Source organism: Abramis brama, assembly GCF_963993115.1.
Source record: "Abramis brama genome assembly, chromosome: 4".
Taxonomy (NCBI): domain Eukaryota; kingdom Metazoa; phylum Chordata; class Actinopteri; order Cypriniformes; family Leuciscidae; genus Abramis; species Abramis brama.
Window position 1 is genome coordinate 50,123,388 of NC_139966.1, and position 22,582 is coordinate 50,145,969.

At 37.2% G+C, this 22,582-nt stretch overlaps 1 protein-coding gene across 1 annotated transcript; it reads left to right on the top strand.

Annotated features, from left to right (window-relative positions):
* Positions 1 to 964: 964 nt before the first annotated feature.
* Positions 965 to 17,250, top strand: LOC311080709 (triokinase/FMN cyclase-like). The gene is made up of 16 exons (XM_084110806.1): positions 965 to 1,041; positions 1,172 to 1,361; positions 2,462 to 2,754; positions 2,980 to 3,058; positions 4,850 to 4,939; positions 5,516 to 5,550; positions 5,640 to 5,724; positions 5,812 to 5,901; positions 6,078 to 6,194; positions 6,834 to 6,950; positions 7,802 to 7,939; positions 8,073 to 8,179; positions 14,714 to 14,817; positions 15,247 to 15,280; positions 16,009 to 16,101; positions 16,187 to 17,250. Exons 1-16 carry the CDS (start codon positions 1,036 to 1,038, stop codon positions 16,343 to 16,345), a joined length of 1,737 nt encoding a protein of 578 aa, XP_083966932.1. The 5' UTR covers positions 965 to 1,035; the 3' UTR covers positions 16,346 to 17,250.
* Positions 17,251 to 22,582: the final 5,332 nt, after the last annotated feature.

Genomic DNA, 22,582 nt, shown 5'->3' on the forward strand with positions numbered 1-22,582 from the left:
GTCAATGACTCGCAATACGACATTTTTGTCATTCAAATACACACGATGTTTCGCAGTGTTTTCCCCCACGCCGACTCCACCCTCGCCACGCCCCCAACTATGACTAGAATAGATGCCGACTGTATGTATGGCTGGCGGTCCGCGGCTCACGGGTGCAGATCTGGCAGTCCGCGGCTGCTCATCAGTTTCAGCGGCCCACGGGCAGGTTGCTGACAAATGCCTCAACAATTTCCCACTTGTGGTCCATGCTCATTTTATTCATGAAGTTATAGTTCATCCTTAATTTTAATAACATTTAATGTATTTTCTTAATAACAACAAGTGAAAATTGAAAAGTGAAGGTCAGCAAACCAGAAAGTGCATCATATTCAGTTTATTAACTTGCCATGAATTATTACACAAATGTTCAGTAAATGCATGAAGAGCTCTCTATGGCTCTGAGCCTCTGGATATGCCTAAGCTAAATATTGTTTTGACAGTGGCATCATAAAATGCTTGATATGACTCATACCATATATGAAGATCCTCGGTTCAAATGTCACATCAGTGATAAGTCTACCGTGCAAAAAAACGCAACACAGGTTTTTTTTTTTTCTATTTATCTTGAGTCTTCACGGACTTTCGCGGGGTTTAACCAGACAGTTACACGAGCTCCACCAATCAGATGCATCACTGTGGGATTGTGGGATTGTTTAGGATTGTGGGTAATGAAGTACTTCTCCAAGACATCGCGAATAAAAGGCATTTATCTCAAAACAAGGTTAGTGCCCCATTAACTTTTGGCGGTTATATGAGCATATACAATCGCTTAGTACTGCCGTAGCTGGTTTTAAGTCTACCATGTATGGTTACGTTTTTATGGCTTATACCCCAACTGTCAATGGAGAAATTGTATTGAATTTTTACTTCCGGCACCGGCTGTGGGCGGGATTGTGATGCGCGCACGTGCTCTGGGGCGGGCTTCGTGACGACATCGTCACAGATGCATGTTTGCGGAAGTGATCAAAGGACGAAGGTTGTGCACTGACAGGCGTGATGGAGGTGTGTAACGGTGTCTCATGCAGGAACATTGCAACAAACTTGTTACATGTTGATTGTGCAAAGCATATGATTTTGAAACCACTGTTCAGTAGTGACTGGCTGATGTATTCTTTGTATACGGTTGGAGCAGGTGCGGAGTAAATTACTGAACTCGGTTGAGAAGTGTGTGGACGAGGCTTTGGAGGGTTTCGTCAGGAGTACCGGGGGTCTGGCGCTGCTGCGGGGGCACAGAGTTGTGCTGCGGGCCGATCTGGAGAACATTAAGGGGAAGGTAGCGTTGCTGTCCGGAGGAGGATCTGGCCATGAACCCGCACATGCGGGTAATGCGTGAAACAGGCTCCTTGCACGTAACTACTTCCTTACCGGAAATGCGGCCTCGTCTTTTCCGGTCTAAACATGGCGCTATTCTACACTAGATGTTTACAAGAGTTGCCGAAACTTACAATGTTCAATGTTCGTAACTGTATTAAAAAAGAAGAAGAACTTATGATTTAGTCATTACATTTACATTAGTTGCTGTAATCTGATGTAGTCTGGTGGAACCAGACATTTTAAATGATATTTCTGACTTGAATAAAACAGGTTCTTTTAGATTATATTATGCACTTTTTAGGTCACCTGACAAAACATTAAAGTAAAGCCCTGTGCTCACCAAGAGGGAATATGACTGTATCATTTTAATACATTATATGACAAATGCATTCCTGTTTGGTCCTTAAAAACTGGTTTGTTTGCAGTTTGAAGGTGATTTTACAGTATTAACAATAACTAAAGTAAAGTATTGTGGTTACCATAGTCCATTTTTATAACATTCACACCACTGTTAAAATCTTTGGGGTCAGTAAGAATTTTTCTTTATAGAAAAAATCTTTTAAGAAAAGATTTGTAGGAAATTATTACTTTTATTTCAGCAGGGACACATTAAATTAACCAGAAGTGACAGTAAAGACATTTATAATGTCATAATAAGATAATGTCATTATAAGATAGATAACATTTTTCTATTCATTAAAGAATCCTCATAAAATCAGATCAGCATATTATAATGATTTCTGAAGGATCATGTGACACTGAAGACTGTAATGATGCTGAAAATTCAGCTTTGCATCACAGCTTGACGTTGCATTTTAAAATATATGAACGAATTTGAAAGAAGTTCTTCTAAATTGAAAAAATATTTCACAATACTACTGTTTAACTGTATATTTGATCCAAAAAATGCAGTCTTGGTAAGCATAAGAGACTTCTTTAAAAACATTAAAAAAAATCTTTTATGTACTGTAGTGTACTTTTATGCATGCTTTTAGCAAACATGACTTGCATATGAACAGTTGTAACAGTTTATGCATTGGAATTGAACCTATGAACTTGGTGTTGCTTGTGCCATTGCTGTACTTGAGCTACTGTCACTCTCACTCAGGTTACATTGGCAGGGGGATGCTGTCCGGAGCTGTGGCGGGAGCAGTGTTTGCGTCCCCTCCTCCGGGAAGTGTCCTGGCTGCCATCCTGACTCTGTGGAAGGGAGGCGCCTCAGGAGTCCTGCTCATCGTGAAGAACTACACGGGTGACCGTCTAAACTTTGGCATAGCTGTCGAACAGGCCAGATTGCAGGGCGTCCAGGTGGACATGGTGATTGTGGCCGATGACTGCGCCTTTGCTCAGCCCAGCAAGGCTGGCAGGAGAGGCTTGTGTGGAACTGTGTTCATTCATAAGGTACCAGAATCAGCTTGACATGGCTATATTACTTACTATGCTTTCTCAAAGACTCTTTTTGATGTTACTTCAACCATATATAACTCCATATTTAACCCATTTAACATATTTCTGGCCAAAGAGTCCTTGAACTTTAACTTTCTATGCATACTCATTGGCTCCGACAGATGTCACATCACATAATCAATTTGATCGTTTTTTAATAAATGCCATGTTTCTTTTTAGCTAGCTGGAGCTCTAGCAGAGAAAGGCTGTCCTTTGGATGAAATTGTTGCATGGGTGAACAAAGCAACAAAAAATATTGGTGAGAAAGACCAGCATAGTACCATTTGGGTTGTTATAGCTTAAATGTTGCAGTTCTAAATTAAATTTGTACATATATACATATATGTGTATACACACACTGACATTATATATACCAGTATATATACACTGCTCAAAAAAATAAAGGGAACACTTTTTAATCAGAGAATAGAATCAAGTCAGTTAAACTCCTGGGATATTGATCTGGTCAGTTAAGTAACAGAGGGGGTTGGTAATCAGTTTCAGCTGCTTTAGTGTTAATGACATTAACAGCAGGTGCACTAGATGGGCAACAGTGAGACAACCCCCAAAACAGGAATGGTTTTACAGGTGGAGGCCACTGACATTTTTTCCCTACTCATCTTTTCGGACTGTTTTTCACCAGTTTTGTATTTGTCACTACTGGTAGCATGAGGCGATACCTGGACCCTACAGAGGTTGCGCAGGCAGTCCAGCTCCTTCAGGATGGCTCATCAATACGTGCCATTGCCAGAAGGTTTGCTGTGTCTCCCAGCACAGTCTCAAGAGCATGGAGGAGATTCCAGGAAGACAGACAGCTACTCTAGGAGAGCTGGACAGGGCCGTAGAAGGTCCTTAACTCATCAGCAGGACCGGTATCTACTCCTTTGTGCGAGGAGGAACATGATGAGCACTGCCAGAGCCCTACAAAATGACCTCCAGCAGGCCACTGGTGTGAATGTCTCTGACCAAACAATCAGAAACACTTCATGAGGGTGGCCTGAGGGCCCGACGTCCTCTAGTGGGCCCTGTGCTCACTGCCCAGCACCAGGGAGCTCGATTGGCATTTCCCATTGAACACCAGAATTGGCAGGTCCGCCACTGGTGCCCTGTGGTTTTCACAAATGAGAGCAGGTTCACCCTGAGCACGTGACAGACAGGAAAGGGTCTGGAGAAGCCGTGGAGAATGTTATGCTGCCTGTAACATCGTTCAGCATGACCGGTTTGGTGGTGGGTCAGTGATGGTCTGGGGAGGCATATCCATGGAGGGACGCACAGACCTCTGCAGGCTAGACAATGGCACCCTGACTGCCATTAGGTATCGGGATGAAATCCTTGGATCCATTGTCAGACCCTATGCTGGTGCAGTGGGTCCTGGGTTCCTCCTGGTGCACAACAATGCCCGGCCTCATGTGGCGAGAGCATGCAGGCAGTTCCTGGAGGATGAAGGAATGATACCATTGAAGGGCCACCACGCTCACCTGACCTACATCCAATAGAACACCTCTGGGACATTGTGTTTCGGTCCATCTGACATCACCTGGTTGCACCTCAGACTGTCCAGGAGCTCAGTGATGCGCTGGTCCAGATCTGGGAGGAAATACCCCAGGACACCATCCGTCGTCTCATTAGGAGCATGCCCCGACGTTGTCAGGCATCTATACAAGCACATGGGGGCCATACAAACTACTGAGTACCATTTTGAGTTGCTGCAATGAAATTTCAGCAAAATTGACAAGCCTGCTGCATCATTTTTTCACTTAGATTTCCGGGGTGTCTTTGAATTCAATCCTCTGTAGGTTGATCATTTTCATTTCCATCAAACGATGTGGCATCCTTTCGTTCATAACACATTACCCAGTCCATATTAGTATAGATATCCAGCATGATATTTTTCCCCATTGAGATCTTATGTGTTTTCAAAGTGTTCCTTTAATTTTTTTGAGCAGTGTATATATATATATATATATATATATATATATATATATATATATATATATATATATATATATATATATATATATATCCACACAGTATGTTGTTGTTTTAACAGGCACATTGGGTGTTAGTCTGTCTCCATGCAGTGTTCCCGGATGCCTTCCATCTTTCCAGCTTCCACAAGGAGAGATGGAGTTGGGACTGGGTAAGAGAGATCTATAACAAAAAGAGTAAAGATAAAAATATATAGCTAGTATATAGCTTTTATGTTTGTGTTTAATCACAATTAATTGATTTGACAGCAGATATATATATATATATACACTCATTTATTAAAAACAAAATTTCAGTAAAATCTGTAATATTGAAATATTTTAATAGAATTTAAAATCATTTTTCCATATGAATATATTATTTTAAAATGTAATTTATTCCTATGATGCAAAGCTGAATTTTCAGCATCATTACTCCAGTCTTCAGTGTCACATGATCCTTCCTGCTCAATAAACATTTATTATAATTATCAGTGTTGAAAACAGATGTTCTGCTTAACATGATGCATTTTTTCAGGACTCTTGATAAATAGACCAGCAAAAGAACAGCATTTATTTAAAAAAGGAAATCATTTGTTACATTATAAATGTCTTTTGCTGATCAATGTCATGTATCCTTGCATGTCAAATCCTTTAAAAAAAAATCGTACTGATTCCAAACGTTTGAACAGTAGTGTTTATATACTATATTTATATATTATAAATGTAAACTATATTTATTTGTATAGGGATCCATGGAGAACCAGGTATTAAGAGATCAAAAGTGAGTCTTTTCAAAATGCCGTTCATCCAATCCTACAATAAAGAGTAATGTATGGTCTTTTGAGATTGATGGTTTTGATTTTTTTTCAGGTGGCCTCTGCCAATGAAGTAGTGAAAACTATAATAAGTTACATGACTAATTCCTCAAACAAATCGCATCTGTACCTGAAGCCAGGTATGATGTGTAACTGGTCAGCACAGGGTTGATTCAGAAGGTGTGCGTTTACATGAATGTGTATTCAAAAATGTATTTCTCTAACAGGAGACAAGGTGGTGCTGTGTGTGAATAATCTTGGTGCTCTTTCATGTTTGGAAATAGCTGTGGTTTCTAATGAAGCTGTACACTGCCTAGGTGAGACTCGAGTAGCACAACACTAGATTTAAAACTTTCAATTTTAGACAAAATATATAGAACTGAATAAATGTTCTTGTTATATCCTAATATTTGCATTTCAGTATACTGTTTGGAAATTAGTGTACTGTTTGGAAACTGGTGTTGACTGCGTTTGTTTCGATTCTCCTTTTCAGAGGAGCGTGGTGTGCTGGTTGTCAGGGTGATGTCGGGATCGTTCATGACATCACTGGAGATGGCGGGAATGTCTCTTTCTTTAATGAAGGTTGATGAAGAGATGCTCAGACTGTTTGGTGCGTTGGCTTTAAATCCATTTTTTACATGCACACTTACCTGGATGACATTGGAATCATTAGTTAGTTCTCAGACAATGAGTGTCATAATGACAGAGCTAAAATGAATATTAAACACATGAACAAAGTTACACTGCACACAGCATCTTTAAGATGATAAAATTGCTCATTTGCCAGTATACTCTGAAATGAATGCATATGTAGTGAATTTACAGTATATACTGTATATATACACATACATATATAGTATGTAGTGCAGTGAATGTGAAGTGTCACTGATTTGTATATTGTGTATATATATATATATATATATATATATATATATATATATATATATAAATATAAATTCCCTTGTTTGTGGTGTATCATAAAGTTTGCATGATAAAATGTTAGTAATACGTATGTAACTCTCAGTCATTTAATTATTTGCCAAACGACGGTAATCTTCTTCAAATCTGCCACTCACTGTGATAGTTCCGGGTAAGCAGACGCGCATCCATCCAACGTGCACCAGGTGTATTTTTGACATAACGCATCACCCAGCATACCCGGTTAAAAAAAGTCACCGCTCGCAATTAATATACATATATATATATATATACACTATAAATACATATATCACTGATTTGTCTTTCTCAGATGCTAAAACCGCAGCCCCGGCCTGGCCTAACCTCAGCACGACCTCTGTGAGTGGGAGGAACCTGTTCATGGAACCTGCAGAAAAACCTGCCGCAGCTTCAGATGAATATCATGAAGGTAGAGAAGAGTGCAAAATATACATTTTTCAAAATGTGCCTCAATTACATTAAAGAGGTGGTTGATTATGATTTCACTTTTCTAACTTTAGTTAGTGTGTAATGTTGCTGTTTGAGCATAAACAACATCTGCAAAGTTACAACCCTCAAAGTTCAAAGCAAAGGGAGATATTTGCTTTTTAAGAAATTGCTTTTTAAGGACTACAACAAACGGCTGGTAGGGACTACACAACATTCCTCCCGGTTTAGTGACATCACCAACCCTAAAATTTACATATAGATTATCAAGACAGAATATGCTAATCAATGACCAGAAGATAACTACACATAAGCTAGATAAATTCATCAACTAACCATTCAGAAACGTCCTGTTGCTTCTACATGTTGTCACTTCTTTTTGAGTCTCTCCATCATTGTCTGACTCCAGTTTGAACATAAAAGGCTGAAAGTTTTTGAAATGTTCAGTGCATGTCTGTGTGAGGTAAAATGACACAAGCTGTTGAAGCTCCGCCCCCTGTGTGGGAGCAGCAGCTCATTTACATTTAAAGGAACAGACACAAAACGGTGCGTTTTTGCTCACCCTCAAAAAGTGACAATTTTAAAATGCTATATAAAAATATCTGTGGGGTATTTTGAGCTAAAACTTCACATACACACTCTGGGGACGTCAAAGACTTATTTTACATCTTGTGAAAAGGGCATTATACCACCCCTTTAAAAAGAACACAAAGAAACTATTTAACTAATAATATACATAAATTCTTTATAATAAATACAGTGAGGAAAATAAGTATTTGAACACCCTGCTATTTTGCAAGTTCTCCCACTCGACACATTGGTGCTGCTTCACAGGCTCGCTTTCTCCCGTCATTCGCCTGGTTTTGGAATCCGTGTGCAAGATCCTCCTGCAGCGCCAAGAGGAACTCAATGCGTTGGACCGCGCAGCAGGGGATGGAGATTGTGGGAGCACACATGCTCTTTTAGCTAATGGTAAAACTGGTTCAACATTCAAACCATACACATTATTTAAACCAACATATTGCTTAATTTTGTGTTCATATATAAAATTATTAAAAGGATTTGAAAAAGGTTTCACTTGCCTTCACAATGTGGTCTACTTCAGCCATTCAGGAGTGGCTCCAGACCAGCCGAATCCCTGGAAACCTTGGCCAGCTTCTAGCAGATCTGAGTCTGTTGGTCCAGGAAAGGATGGGAGGATCATCAGGGGCGGTATGTGAATGTGTTCAGATACTTGACACGCTAGACCAGTGCTTGAGCTGATAATTTACTCTAATGGCCCGTTCACACCAAGTACAAAAACTATATTAGCATCCACACCAGTGGTTGATAATTTTTTGTTGCTGCTTTAAATGCTCGAGCTCTTACAAGTCTGGTGGATTCTGATTGGCTGTCAATGGTTTTATCGTTCATCAGCTGGAATTTTTTTTTATTAAAGTGATTCCAATGATATCGTTCCTTTATGCCTTTATCATTATAGTTGTGGTGTGAACTCTGCTTTTTTTTTAATATGTAGAATGATTTTAGGACTATATCTTTATCGTTATAGTTATCGTCCTTGGTGTGATCGGGGCTTAAGGGTGTGTTCACACTTGTAGTTTGGTTCTCTTGGTTTGTTTGGTCTGCTCTGTACCAATAAAAAATGTATACATTTAATCCTGGTTTACTTAGCGTTCACACTCTCATTGTTAACACTGAACCTAAACATACAAAACCTAACACCAACATTTTTTATGGCGTATATTTTGCGACTGAACTTACCAAACATCCAAAACAACGCTGTGCGCTGGGCTAAACACAGTCATTGTATGTGCGCAGCCTTAATATGATGGTATTTTGACCAGCTGAGAACTCACGAAGAGCTTGTGAAATGTGTAAAGGAGTCAAAATTAACAGTAGGAATTCTTCTATTGCATTAAATGAAGATCTACTGCAAAGAGACGGCATTTCCGACACATGTACTATAACGGATATGAACCAGGTATGCTCGAGCATTCTGTTCTTTTAGGGTCGCATCTTGTGACATCATGTCCTGTTTTTGGTTCGTTTATGTCTTTGGTCCGTGTTGCATTTATATTTCAGTCGAACCGCATCAGAGTTTGATTTAGGGATGCAACGATACCATTTTTTCAGAACCGATCCGATCCGATCCCAAAAATTCTGAGTATCGGCCGATACCGATCTGTACCGATACCAGCGCAGTTTTTTTTTAATCAAGTAGAATTTCTATAACTCTGTGTTGAACTGATAATAAGAACTGAAAAAAAGAAAAACAACAACAAAAAATATATGATCATAATCTGACATAAATGCTATTATAAACTAGATTAGTGGATAATTCAGCAGTAAAATTTAGTCTAGAAAAATCACGAGTGCACAATAATTGTATAAAATCTGAACATTTTGTGAAAAAAAAAATGTTTAGTGGGGAACAAATTAGAGACAATAAGTGTAACACTAAATCTGGTAAAACTTTACACATTGCTCTTTGTATTGTTGTAAAATACATTCATGAAAAACAAGATAAAAATCAAAAATAGCAATTATTTTATATATTACTATAAAATTGAGACATTTTTTAAATGTATAGCACAGCTGTTTAATGAGGTAGCAACATAATAGATAGGACAGAACAAGAACAGCTATTGATAATCTTTCATTGCGTCACTGTATTATGATATGAAAGGCTCCAACACAGTGCGGCACAGAGCGCTTATGCGCATCCCGAGCGCAGAATGATGCGCTTGAAGCAACACGAGTCACGGCGCGCAGCGCATCGAGTCCGCATTGAAAAGTTTAAAGCACAAAGAAAATACATATTGATGCGTAGTGTATTATACAGTATCTATCTATGCAATAGTCTATTCAGCATTTTCTTTTAACAGTTTTAAATTTCAGTTACTGTGCGCGTGAAGAACAAATAGTGCTCTGACTGTACTCCAGTGTTGTGATCTAACAGACACCCGGTAGAAAGTAACATTTTTTTTTTTTTTTTTTTTTAACCTTTATTTAACCAGATGATCTCATTGAGATTTAAAACCTCTTTTGCAAGAGAGACCTGGCCAAAATGGCAGCATACTAGCAACGCATAGTTACAGATATGATCACCAAGCATACGCACAACAACAAGAAACATTTAAACAAGATCCTCAAGATACATAAACAACATCAACATCAGACTACTTAAAAATACAATTTAAACCTACCATAGGTGTAAAACAATTTAAGTATTTTAAAAACAGTGACAACAATTTATGGCATCTATTTCCAACACTTTCATGCGATGTTTAAATTCACCAAATGAAATCAGAGTTCGCAATTGCAAATCAGTCTGCAATGTGTTCCAGGTGGCTGGGGCTGCATAACTAAAAGCCTTCTTACCAAGCTCTGTACGAACCGTAGGTACAGTTAACAAGTACAAATTACCAGAGCGTAAATTATAAGAACTGATATTACGTGACATATAGGAGCAAAGATAAGACGGAAGCATATCCAATATAGACTTATAAATAAAAATAAGCCAATGTATATGTCTCCTTACTGACAATAAGGAGACATGATGTGCAATGATGTACTGATGCCTTACATCCAGTCACAAATCTTAATGCATTATGGTAGACAGTATCCAACAAAGACAAACTTCGATCAGGCGCATTTCTATAGAGCAAATCACCATAATCGAGTGCAGTGAGAAAGGTGGCAGCAACCAATCTCTTCCTGGTTTTCCAAGAAAAACAGGCTTTATTTCTAAAATAAAATCCTATTTTTAATTTGAGCTTTTGTACCAATTTATCAATGTGCAATTTGAAAGAGAGCTGATCGTCGATTAATATACCCAAATATTTATACAATTTGACTTGTTCGATCTGCTCACCATGTATAGTAAAAATACTTGGAACACTGTCCAAAGACTTCTTAGATTTTGAATAAAGCATAATCTTAGTTTTCTCAACATTCAAAACTAGTTTAAGCTGATAAAGTTGGATCTGAACTAGGTTAAAAGCAGATTGTAAGTAAGAAAAAGCTTGGTGCAAAGTCGCAGCCTTACTATAAATAACGGTATCGTCAGCATAAAAATGGAAATGAGCCTGAGAAATGTCATCACCCAAGTTATTAATATAAATAGTAAATAAAATTGGACCCAAGACTGATCCTTGCGGTACACCACAAGATACACTCAGAGTTGCTGATTTGGAATTGTCAAAATAAACGCACTGAGTTCTATCTGCCAAATAATTAGTAAACCAATCAACAGTATAATCAGAAAAACCCATATTTCGTAGCTTTTCCAATAAAATGCAATGGTCCACTGTATCAAATGCTTTGGCTAAATCTATGAAAAGAGCTACACAAGTGTTCTTGCAATCCATTGCCTCAATAATGTCATTAATGACCTTCATTGCAGCAGTAGTAGTACTGTGCTGCCTTCGAAACCCAGACTGTACGTCAGACAAAATATGATTGGCAACCAAATATTCTTTTAACTGATCACCAACCAATGTTTCTAAAATTTTAGCTAAAATCGGTAATTTGGAGATTGGTCTATAATTATCCAAACATGAGGAATCTCCTCCCTTTAAAAGAGGGACTACATATGCCGATTTCCAAATTCTTGGTATCTCATTGTTGACTAGGGTTTGATTAAAAATAATTGTAATTGGTTTAGCAATAAAATCAGCAGCTATTCGCAAAAAATAAGGCTCTAAAGTATCAGGGCCAGGAGATTTACAAGGGTCCAAGGCAATAAGAGCTGTTTGCACATCTACGACAGAGAAAGACTTTAGACAAAAGGGCTCTTTACTCGCCACCGATTTCTGGGACAGAACTGAAGAATTTAAACAGTTTGTCACAGTTGATTTGTTTGCGAGGAGCTGACGTTTAAACAAGGAACCTGCTTCCACAAAGTGCTTATTAAAGCACTCTAAAATTGCAGACTTTTCAGAAATGACGGCTTTGTCCTTAATAATACAGGGAGGTAATTCATTATGACAATTTGAGGTGTATACTGATTTCAGGGCTTTCCAAAATTTCTGAGGATTGTTTAGGTTTTCTGTTGTAGCTGCTAAATAAAAATCTGATTTTGCCTTTTTAATAAAAAATGTACAGCGATTACGCAGCTGTCTAAAACTAAGCCAGTCTGAATCTGTCCCAGACTGCCTGGCTTTAGCCCAGGCTTGGTTTCTCTGCCGAAGAAGATTAGCCAGCTCCGGGGTAAACCACGCATTATCACGTCCCTTTACTCTTAACCTCTGAAAGGGAGCATGCTTGTCCACAATACTAATAAAACCATCATAAAAATATTTCCAAGATAGCTCCACATTGGCAATAAGTGCAATTCTGTCCCAGTCAAAACAAGACAAATCATGTAAAAATGCTTGTTCACAGAAGTGCCTCAAATTTCTTTTAAAAATTATCCTAGGTTTAGTCTTAGGCAGTTTTGTATTTCTTACTGCTGCAATGACACAGTGATCACTCAAATCGTTAGCAAACACACCTACATCTGAAAATTTGTGAGGTGTGTTTGTCAAAAACAAGTCAATAAGAGTAGATTTGTTAGAGTTTCTGTTATTAGGTCTAGTGGGACTATTTATTATCTGCGTAAGATTTAAACCATTACAGTGACTTTTAAAATCATCAGACACAGAGGATAACCAGTCCCAATTTAAATCTCCCACTATTACAGTATCACTGTAATCAAGTTCATTTAAAAATTCCATTAAATTTGGTAAGGCATCAACAACCGCAGAAGGGGGTCTGTAACAGCCAATAACAGTAATATACTGACCTTTGGTTATTTCCAGATTTAATGCTAAGATCTCAAATTGTTTAACAATAGATTTAGAAAATAAGATCCTGGTGTTAAATTTAGTCTTAACATAAATTGCAACACCACCCCCCTTCTTTAGACGATCACAACGGAAAACTCTATAGCCATTAATCACAATGTCCTTATCTAAGGTAGATTTTTTGAGCCAGGTTTCAGAAATTACTAAAACATCTGCATTTGTTTGAGTAGCCCATATCCTGACCAAATCCATTTTTGGCAACAAACTACACACATTTAAATGAATAAAACCAAGACCCGTCCTGGATTTAAAATCTTCAGGAGTACTAAGACTATTAATGTTAGGGCCAGGATTAGGATGTACATTTCCCGAGATCAACAATAAAATAAAAACAAGGCAGTGCCTTTTTCGAGGCATATATCGAGAGTCATTATAGGTATTAGTAACAAAAATGTGATTTAGGACAATAAAGCAGTTCTTATAATCCAAACGAACAGAGTCAGTAGTCACAAGGGATAAGTGGTGCAACTTCTCCATAAGACCAATGTCCGAGGAGGTTCCTCCAGTTGAGATGTAAAAATCTGTCCATACCTTTTGAGAGTGAGCCACCAGTGACTTTTCATTCCCGGTGTAGTCTACCGCAATCAGCAGGAAAAAGGCTACTGTTAAAAACGCCATTCAGGAGCGATACGCCTCTTCGCGTCCCCCGCAATAGCCCACGATGTTGCAATCAATTCCACGAAGGGGAAAAACACAACAAGCAATGCAATGTATGGCCCAACAAAGCAGTGCAAGATTGTTCCACACGGATCCGAAGTGCACCACACAGAACCAAAAACCCTCTCCTGTCACCGGCGAGGAAATTCCATAGCTCCGTTCAATGTAGTTAATCCACTGCTCAATGCCTTACCAAAAGCAGAGCAACTTTGTTCCACGCGGATCCAAAATGCATCACACAGAACCAAAAAACTCTCTCCCGTCACTAGGAAGGAAAATTCCACAGCTCCGTTCAAAGGAATTATTCCACTGCTCGATGCCTCACAAACTCCCAGGTGAGTCCTTTAATTTAGGCCCAAGCAACGGAAAACTAGCTCGGCTCTTGTTTTCTTAAACGAAACAATCTATCATGGAAGGCAATCAAAAAAGCGTTTTAAAAACGCTTTTTAGAGTTTTAAAACTTCACTCCAAACATGCTAAAAATGACTCTAAAATGCTAAAATGACTCTAGACAACCATGCGTGCTGTCATGCGTGCGGCCATCTTGGATTTGTGGTCAAAGTGTCCTGATGATTAAGGTACAGCAATAAAGTCCAGCAAGATAAAGTTGTTTTATGCGAAACCATAGACCTTTATCTAAAGATCAAGTATAATAATAGTAACATTGAATCATCTTGGAGAGAGTTTCATCGTGTTAACTGTCGTAACCGAACGCGACGCGCTATTTGAGTGCTGAATGAAGAATGATTGACAGCCGCAGCTGAGGGAAACGTTTACGTGATCTTGAATTTAACGACTTAAATATTAATTTATATCTCACATTATAATGGCTTCAGAAGACTTATAATATTGTGCACGAAAACTTATGGTGCTTTATAATGTTTGTGTGCCTTTTGTGGGGCTTAACAATAACACTGAATAGTATACGCACAATATCGGATTTGGATCGGCCTTGTCTGACCGATACCCGATCCGCCAAAAATGGCAGTATCGGAGCCGATACCGATACTGAGTATCGGATCGGTGCATCCCTAGTTTGATTTGAAGTGGACCGAGACCCATATTTTCATTTTTTCAGCATCTCGGCCCGCTTGTTTGGTGGCACCAGGGTCCAACCGCACTAACAGAGAAATCAGACTAGGGTTTGTTTTAATCGAACCAAACATGCCAAGTGTGAAAATCTGGGGGGGAATTATGTCTTTCTCATGCACTTATCAAATTATCCGTTATCTTTTTTCCCCAGTTATATTGCTTGTTTTTGTGTGCGGCTGCCCCTTATCTCAAACAAAACAGTGATGGTGCTGCTTGGGCCAAGGCATTGCATGCTGGGACCGAGGCCATGAAAAGGTCAGTGACGGGTCATTGTGATTTTTGCCAAGTCTGGTTCTGTCTGAAAATGTAGTCCTAACCCTATCCCTACCCCTAAACCTAACCCTACCCATAAGTTATTTCTAAAATTAGAGGGAAATGATGGTAAATAACAGTGATGTAGAAGCACCTAACACTGGCTGTAACCCTAAATGTGACTTAAACTGTAAACTTGTCCCTTAAATCTGATTGGTTGATTGGAATGATGTTCCAGGATCAACAAAGATGTTGATTTAGGAAAATGTCAGGGACACCAGTATTAAATGAACTCATTCTCAATTGTTTTCCTTCATACTTTAGTTTTTTTCAGTTTATTAGAATATACACATTGCCAAGATTTCAGTTTGGCACAAATCATAAAGATGTGTGTCATTTTATTGCAAATTTATTCCTATTTTTTTCCAACAGATATGGAGGTGCTGAACCAGGAGATCGGACCATGGTATGGTTGAGACAGGAATTAAGAGTCAAATTCTAGTTTTAGTAATTGTTGCACACAATTTGGTTGTCTCTATTCTTTAATTAGTTAACATATGCATGAATTACACTATCGTTCAAAAGTTTGAGGTCTTTTTTTTTTCTGAAGATTTTTTAAATTTGAAAAAAAAAACTCTTCTGCTCACAAAGGCTGCACTTGTTTGACCAAAAATACAGTAAAACCAGTCGTTTTGTGACATTTTTGTGAATTTTCAGCATCATTAATCCAGTCTCATGATCCTTTGAAAGAATTTGAAAGATTTGGTGCTCAAGAAACATTTCTTATTAAGCAGCACAACTGTTTCCAACATTGATAATAATGTGTTTGTGGAAACTGATAGTTATTCGGAATAGAAATCTTTTGCAACATTATAAATGTCTTTACTGTCACTTTTGACCAATTGAACGCACCCTTGCTGAATAAAAGTATTAATTTCTTTTTTATTAAAACTACAGTAGTGTAGTTTGCCTGAATAGTTTACTGAATGTACATGATCAGTATTTTGGATAAATGTGTGTAGGCTATTGGCAAACACTACTGACCGTTTATATCCATGTATCAATGATTAATCTGCCTGGGCAGTGTTTTTGAAATAATTAACCTGCAAGTCTTATCCTTGGACCTTTTATTGAATCAAATCTTTTGATACCTGCAAATCATTGATGAAACTGACCCTCTGTGTTATCTTTTAGCTTGATGCCCTATGCCCTGCTGTGGAGGAGTTGATGAAACTTTCCACAGCACCTCCTGATGGTCACATGGCTATACTACAAGCAGCAGTGGAGGTATGAACTATCACTTTAAGCAATTTTGATGTTTTCTCATCATTTCTTGCATCTATAATATTGGCCTCTTGCCTATCTGTTACAGAAAGCAGATTTGGGAGCCGAATCTACACGCAGTCTCACTGCAAGGGCTGGACGTGCCAGTTACGTTGCGTCTGAACATTTGACCCAGCCTGACCCGGGCGCCGTGGCGGTAGCCGCCATTCTGAGGGCCATACTCCATTCTTTGAAGGCAGATAGTTAAAGAAGCTCACCATCAATATGCAGATTCTGAAAATTGCCCCTATTATGCCATTTTAAATGTTCCTAATTTTATTTTGGAGGTCTCCTACAATAGGTTTACAATTTTTTTTTTACATAATATACAATTCACATCTCCTAATTTTTCAAAGAGTCTGAAACCGGTTCCTTCGAATTTAAGATTCAGTCTCACTAAACCCTTCCTATCTGAGAGCCTACTCTGCTCTGATTGGTCAGATGGCCCAGTCTGTTGTGATTGGTCGACCAGTTACAACAAGTGTTGGAAACGAAACGACAATTACCATATCCGAATTTCAGCTCCGGATCTTCCTCAGCACTTGATACACAGTGATACAAACAGTAAAAATGGCGTCAGTTTTTCAACATGAACCAAACTCAGCTACAGCAGTTTTTGAGGGTCAAAGATGTTGTTCGATACTATTCGAAAAAGTATAATGGGTGTTGGATTACATATTTTATTAAATGTTTAATTTAGTTTTAATTTAGATAGTATATAAACTGAAAAAATGATTATTAAGTTTACAGCAAGATATTCCTGCCCGACCTGTTTTTCCTTACTCTCACCCTCACCCTTTGTCCTTATGCATTTCCTGCCCAGTAAGCTCAATGTACAGCTGTGCTTTTGTCTCTGTGATCATGCGAAGATATGGGTGATACCGTCAGGCTGATTGGATGCTGATTGGATTGAGACTGCCGGTCTGGGGTGGGTTGCTTAACCTGTATACTCATTTACATGCTTTGTTTGAATTTGTCTCCACCTTCAAAAGTCCCTCCTCCTAAAATGCCTATAAGACACAATGTAAATTTATGTACGTCAGATCATGTTGGAAGTTTCTACAGCCGCGTACAGTGGAGTTCTCAATAAAGAACAACTTCTGTTGAACACGATCCCAACTGTCTCACTGGTCTCTGCTTCGATCAAAGAAAACTTTACAACATGGGGCACTTTAGGGAACAGTAAAGCAAAAGGCTTTAAAAAAAAACCCTCTAACATTGGTTTGCTAACATTGATTTGTGCAGATCTTCAAAGATGTGAATGATTTGAAAAACGTTGAAATACTTTCTCTGATCCCAGTTAAATGTGATATAAGTTGACACCCCTGAAGAGTGTAAAACTGCCTCTGCTGCATTTTCAACATTCAACTATTTTTGACCAACATAGAAATACTGGCTCAATAATTGTGTTTAACACAAACCTGTTTAAAATTATTTTTTGTATTGCAGTTTGGTGCCGCCAACTCAGCAGTCCCAGCAAGCAATTTTGCGTCTAATAGACGTCTAATAGCCGTCAAAACACAGCCCAGACGTCTAGGCTAAAACGAGGCTAATTTTGGGCTGTCAGTGAAAATCTAATAGACGTCTAAACATAGCCCAAGAATAGACAGCTATTGAATGACTACATATATACGTCAAATAGACGTCTAACCATAGCCCAAGAATAGACAATTAGACAGCTATTGAATGACTATATTTATACGTCTAATAGATGTCTAACCATAGCCCAAAACTAGACCAGTCATCAATTAGACAGCTATTAAACGACTACATATATACGTCTAATAGACAGGCAATATGGGTCTAGGCTAAAACAAGGCTGATTTTGGGCTGTCAGTGAAAATCTAATAGACGTCTAACCATAGCCCAAGAATAGACTAGTCATCAATTACACTACATATACATGTAATAGACAACAAAATGAGGCATAAGGATTCTTTTCACTCAAATATAACAGGTTCTCATAAATGAAAATCCATCCAAACTAATTGATTATAAAGGGATTTATTTAGAACAATTATATTAACAACTTAGACAACATTCAAACATAAAAATGAACAAATAAAATATTGGAAAATATGGAAAACAACTTAAGATACTAACATTTTTAAGAATTAATTGTTAGCTTTATATCCATAACCACCACCCCCTGCTCTCCCTGGTGCTTGTTTAAAATGACCAGAAATTGCATTTTTTATTTTCCATTCAGTTGCCGAAGGAAAGTTGGTCATCACTGCGTCTGCCAAATAAGAAAAAGAAAAAAAATTATTGCTCAAGAAAAGCATTGTTGACAATCATTTTGAACTAATTATAGTCATTCTTTTGCTAGGATGAACACTAGAGCTGGCCAATATAGTGTTAACGGAATATAGATTGAGACTATATAATTTATATCAATATAGACAACAATTTATATCAATATTATTAATAAATTAATATCAATAATTGAAAATTTTTGCCTGCATAATGGTGATGCACTAATTATATATATATACACACACACATGTACATACATATATATATATATACACATACATATATTTTAGAGGTGTAACGATACACGTATTGAACCATTCTGTACGAGGCTTTCGGTTCGATTTCAGTACGGATTTTTAAACAGAACTGTTTGTTAGACAATTTTTACTGCTCATAACAAATCATAAGAAATCATAACAAATCGTGACAACAATCGTGCTCTTTCAGGTAGTGACCATATAGACCTGCATTATATGACTGACTGACAGACAAGAACAGTTTGACTTAAAAATATCAAAATTGAAACTACTGCAGAAACAAAGACATCTTGGATGCCCTTGAGGTAAGCTAAAACATGCCAAAATGTAATTTCAAAGTGAACTATCCCTATAAATCATTCTTTATCACTTACTAATATAACTCTAATGAACATAAAAAGATACTTATGGGGTAGTTCACTAAACTACTCAAAAAAATCATGTAAGCATTTACTCACTTTCACTTGGTTCCAAACCTGTATGGCTTTCTTCTGTTGAACACACACAAAAAATATATATTTTGAAGAATGTTGGTAACAAGACATTTAATGGTAGTCATTGACAAGTGTTCTGTATATTCAATTGCTGTACTTTGTTGACTGATTGCTGGATAATTTGCAATAAACAGTGTCTTTAAATCAAATAAAGTGGATTACATCACTCCAGTTCTGAGGTTTTTACACTGGCTATCTGTCTGTCAAAGAATTCATATCAAAATACTACAGCTGGTTATTAAATTAACATTTTAAGGCCAAAGTAAATTTCTAATCTTCTGATGCATTATGAACCATCCAGAGCAGACCTCTCAGGTCATCTGGGACAGTAGCCAGCTACTTTTATATTTTTGACACTACCTTTTATTAATCGAAAAGGAAATTTTTTTTTTTAATAATTTCTTTTCATGTTGCACTATGTTGCTGTTAAGTTTCATGTAAAGTATACTTTGAAAATTTGCATTAAATCAAAAACTATTATTTCTTACTCTAATCTAAAAACAAAAATATATTGGTATCTTTAATAATAATAAAAAATAGTAATGATAAGTTTCATAGTTTCATGCTTACCACCTTGAATTTAGATACATTTTAGATGATAACACAGTTGCAATAACACGTGCAGTAAACGTTAACTTGTTGGAGAAAAATAGTACTCTGCAATGGTAATGTTAAAATGTCACGGTTTCTACACATTATAACAACTAACTAATTTAAACAATGAACATAACAAAAATAACACGCTTACAAGATCGAAGTAGAAATTTGAAGGTTTTCAGAGTGTCGCTCGCCCGTTTCTCTCCGACAGCTGCCTCGTGTAAAATAAAATTGAAATTTCCATTAGAGATAAAAATTTTTAATAATATATATTTCAGAAGAATTTTAACCAAAGAAAAAAGTTCTTCACCTAAGGCAATGGTGAAGTGGAAACAGGATTACCACTTCCTTGTTTTTAAGAAATTGTGGACCGATATAAATAAATATGTAATTCCTAATAAAATCAAAGAAACTCACTATAAAATAATAATACTATCCATGTAATGATTTTATTAGTAAGTTTAAAGAAGGGTTTTCACCATTATGCAGTTTCTGTAAAGAAGAAAATGAAACAATTGTACACTTATTTTTCAGTTGTAATTATACTAAATTATTTTGGTCCCAAGTTTCTTGGTTTCTTTTTGAGTTATTTTATAAGTTTGTCACAATAACTGATGTAATGGTCTTGTTTATGGATTGTGATTCTGGTTTATTGGAAATGGATAATATAAGCTTCTTATTCTATTTGGAAAATATCATATACATAAAGCAAAATGTATATCGACTGTACCAAATGTTAGACTATTTTCCACTGATCTGAAGATTTTTTATGACTCTTTAACTTAAATACAAAGCAATCGAAAAGCTCTAAAGACATCTAAACTGTTGAAAAGGATACTTAATGTATTAGAAACATGATTTATATGTGCAGAATTTTGATCTTTTTTTTATGGATTCAAATGTCTCTGTATTCCCCTTTTTTGCTATATCAAAAAAAAATTAAAAAAAATAATAATAATAATAAAATTGAAAATAGCGGAAATGTTTATCGCGAGATCTGTGAGTCGCATGCCAGTAGCATAGACATAATAAATAATAAATATGTCTATGGCCAGTAGTCCCAGTAGTCATCTCAGTAGTGTTTCGATTGTGCCATCTAGCGGTTGAGAAATGCAATTGCATTTGATTTAATTTGAAATGATAGACAGTCATATCGTAGATTGTGTATGAATGTTATGTTTATGTGTGACAGCAAACATTAAGCTGTGTGAGCGAAAACATTTTTAAGACTAATATTCTTATACTATATCGCTGGTCTGAATCAGGGCTATAGCCAAGCCGTACGTAGAACAGATTGCTTTGATTTCGCCAGGTGGGCTAAAGCAGACTGCATATAGCCCGTCCAATTCGGAGCTAAATCGTGACTACAGATCGACCATGTCGTGAAATGACACATTGAACCTTGTAGATATCATTAGCAATGCGAACATGATGGAATATCAACCATTTCATGCACTGCCTGGCAAAAAACTACAATTAATCAGTTTTGACTAAAAGTGGGCTACAATAGCCGGGTCTGAATACGAGCTAAATCGTGGCTACGCACAGCCTACACATATAAAATAAAGCAAACCAAACAACTTGTAATCACAGCTTACATGATGGAATATCATACATCTCACAAGTTATTTTGGAAAAAAATACATTTATCCAGATTAAATGTTATTTGGGCTAAAAGTGGGTTACACATAGCCGAACTATATCGGGTCTATATTTAACCGAGACGTTGAAATGACGGCTATTGCTTGCTGGGTACACTTATAAAGAACGGAATGTTTTATGTAATATGATTTTTATTCTTTTGTTTATCTAAAACAATTGGATCAATAAGATATTTATTTTATAAGCATTTCATTATATACTTTTATAAAGAACTGAATGGTTTTCAACTTTAGTTAAATTAGCAAGATAACTATTTTATTTTATACATTTATAGGCCTAAAGAACGGAATGTTTATGTAATATGATTTGTTATTCTTTTGTCTAAAACTTAAATGGTTTCAGTAGATTTTTAGTAAGATATTATTGTATATTATTTGTGTGAAATATAAAACATGATTAGGGCAACTCTCTTTTTCTCACTTTCACTGTTACCTCAGGAATGTGGAGGGGATCATGTCAGAGGACGCGCGGACAAACACAAACAAACAAACACACACACACACACACACACACACACACACACACACACACACACACACACAACTCTGGCTGGTGAGGCATTCAGGAAAAACAGTCTCTTTCTTCTCACTTTTCCAAAGGGGTCCACAATGCTCTGGAATGCGGAGGATATGCTGACACATATCCTATATATATATAACAGCGCCTTCAAAACCATCAGCAACATCACAGTGACCGAACAGCACATTTCAGATGTCAGAGCTCACATGCAAAGGGTGGGAGGGAGCGCCTGTGACAACATATACCCAGACAGAAACCCATATAACTGAACCTGACACCAACTTCAAACTTTCTGTCATACAAACACCCGTCAAAATCACATGATCTAGGGATAAAAAGGTTCAAATAGGGCAAAAGCTTCTGTCAAAATCACATGATCAAAGACTAGCAAGGTCAATAGGGCAAACCATAACAACATATGCCGGAAAGACACCGGAAGGTCAACCTGTCAAAACACATGATCGAAAGGATAGGAAGGGTCAATAGGTCAATCCATAACAATACAGGCCGGAAAGGTCAAGGTCAACCGGAAGCCATCAATCATTTTGACACAAGGTATATGGTAATACTACTAACTCTGACATCGTAAAGGAGGCACGATTCCAGTATGTGCAGGTACAGATTTTTTTTATTGTAATACCTTGTTTACCATAGTTACAT